Raw genomic sequence first — 344 nt, 5'->3', positions numbered from 1 at the left:
AAACGACTTGTTCTGCTGAGTGTGTCCTTGGGTGAGAGAGATCCCAGGGGTGGAGCGAGACTGAATGTCTTCCTGGGCCTGAGACAGAGCAGAAAAGGCAACATGGATGAAATTTATGAGAGGAAATTGAAAAGTATGAAGTAAATGTAGTGACAGTGGGGAGGGAGAACCAGTGGTCTTTCTTTGTGTGCTTTCTTACCCTGGTCCTGATCCTCTTGATGTGTCGTAATCTGGCAAGCCACTTCGAGGCATAAGCATCAGAGGGGTTGGCTCTGTACTGATGAACCAAAGAGGCCATCTGCGGGTAGACAAAGAGGAGTGAAGTACATTGTGTGTGTGTGTGT

At 48.0% G+C, this 344-nt stretch overlaps 1 protein-coding gene across 2 annotated transcripts in view; it reads right to left on the bottom strand.

Annotated features, from left to right (window-relative positions):
* Positions 1–344, bottom strand: part of tsc2 (TSC complex subunit 2) — a gene marked incomplete in the record, with an annotated part of 24,459 nt that overhangs the window by 419 nt on the left and 23,696 nt on the right. For both annotated transcript variants that reach the window (XM_035659773.1, XM_035659774.1), the window contains 2 exon segments: positions 1–78; positions 200–298. In XM_035659773.1, the coding sequence (XP_035515666.1) occupies positions 1–78; positions 200–298 (177 nt within the window).

This window comes from Morone saxatilis, unplaced genomic scaffold (genome assembly GCF_004916995.1).
Source record: "Morone saxatilis isolate NCDOM2014 unplaced genomic scaffold, NCSU_SB_2.0 Contig17, whole genome shotgun sequence".
NCBI lineage: Eukaryota > Metazoa > Chordata > Actinopteri > Moronidae > Morone > Morone saxatilis.
Note: the sequence above shows the minus strand (reverse complement) of the source record. Positions and strands in the feature narration are given on the sequence as shown.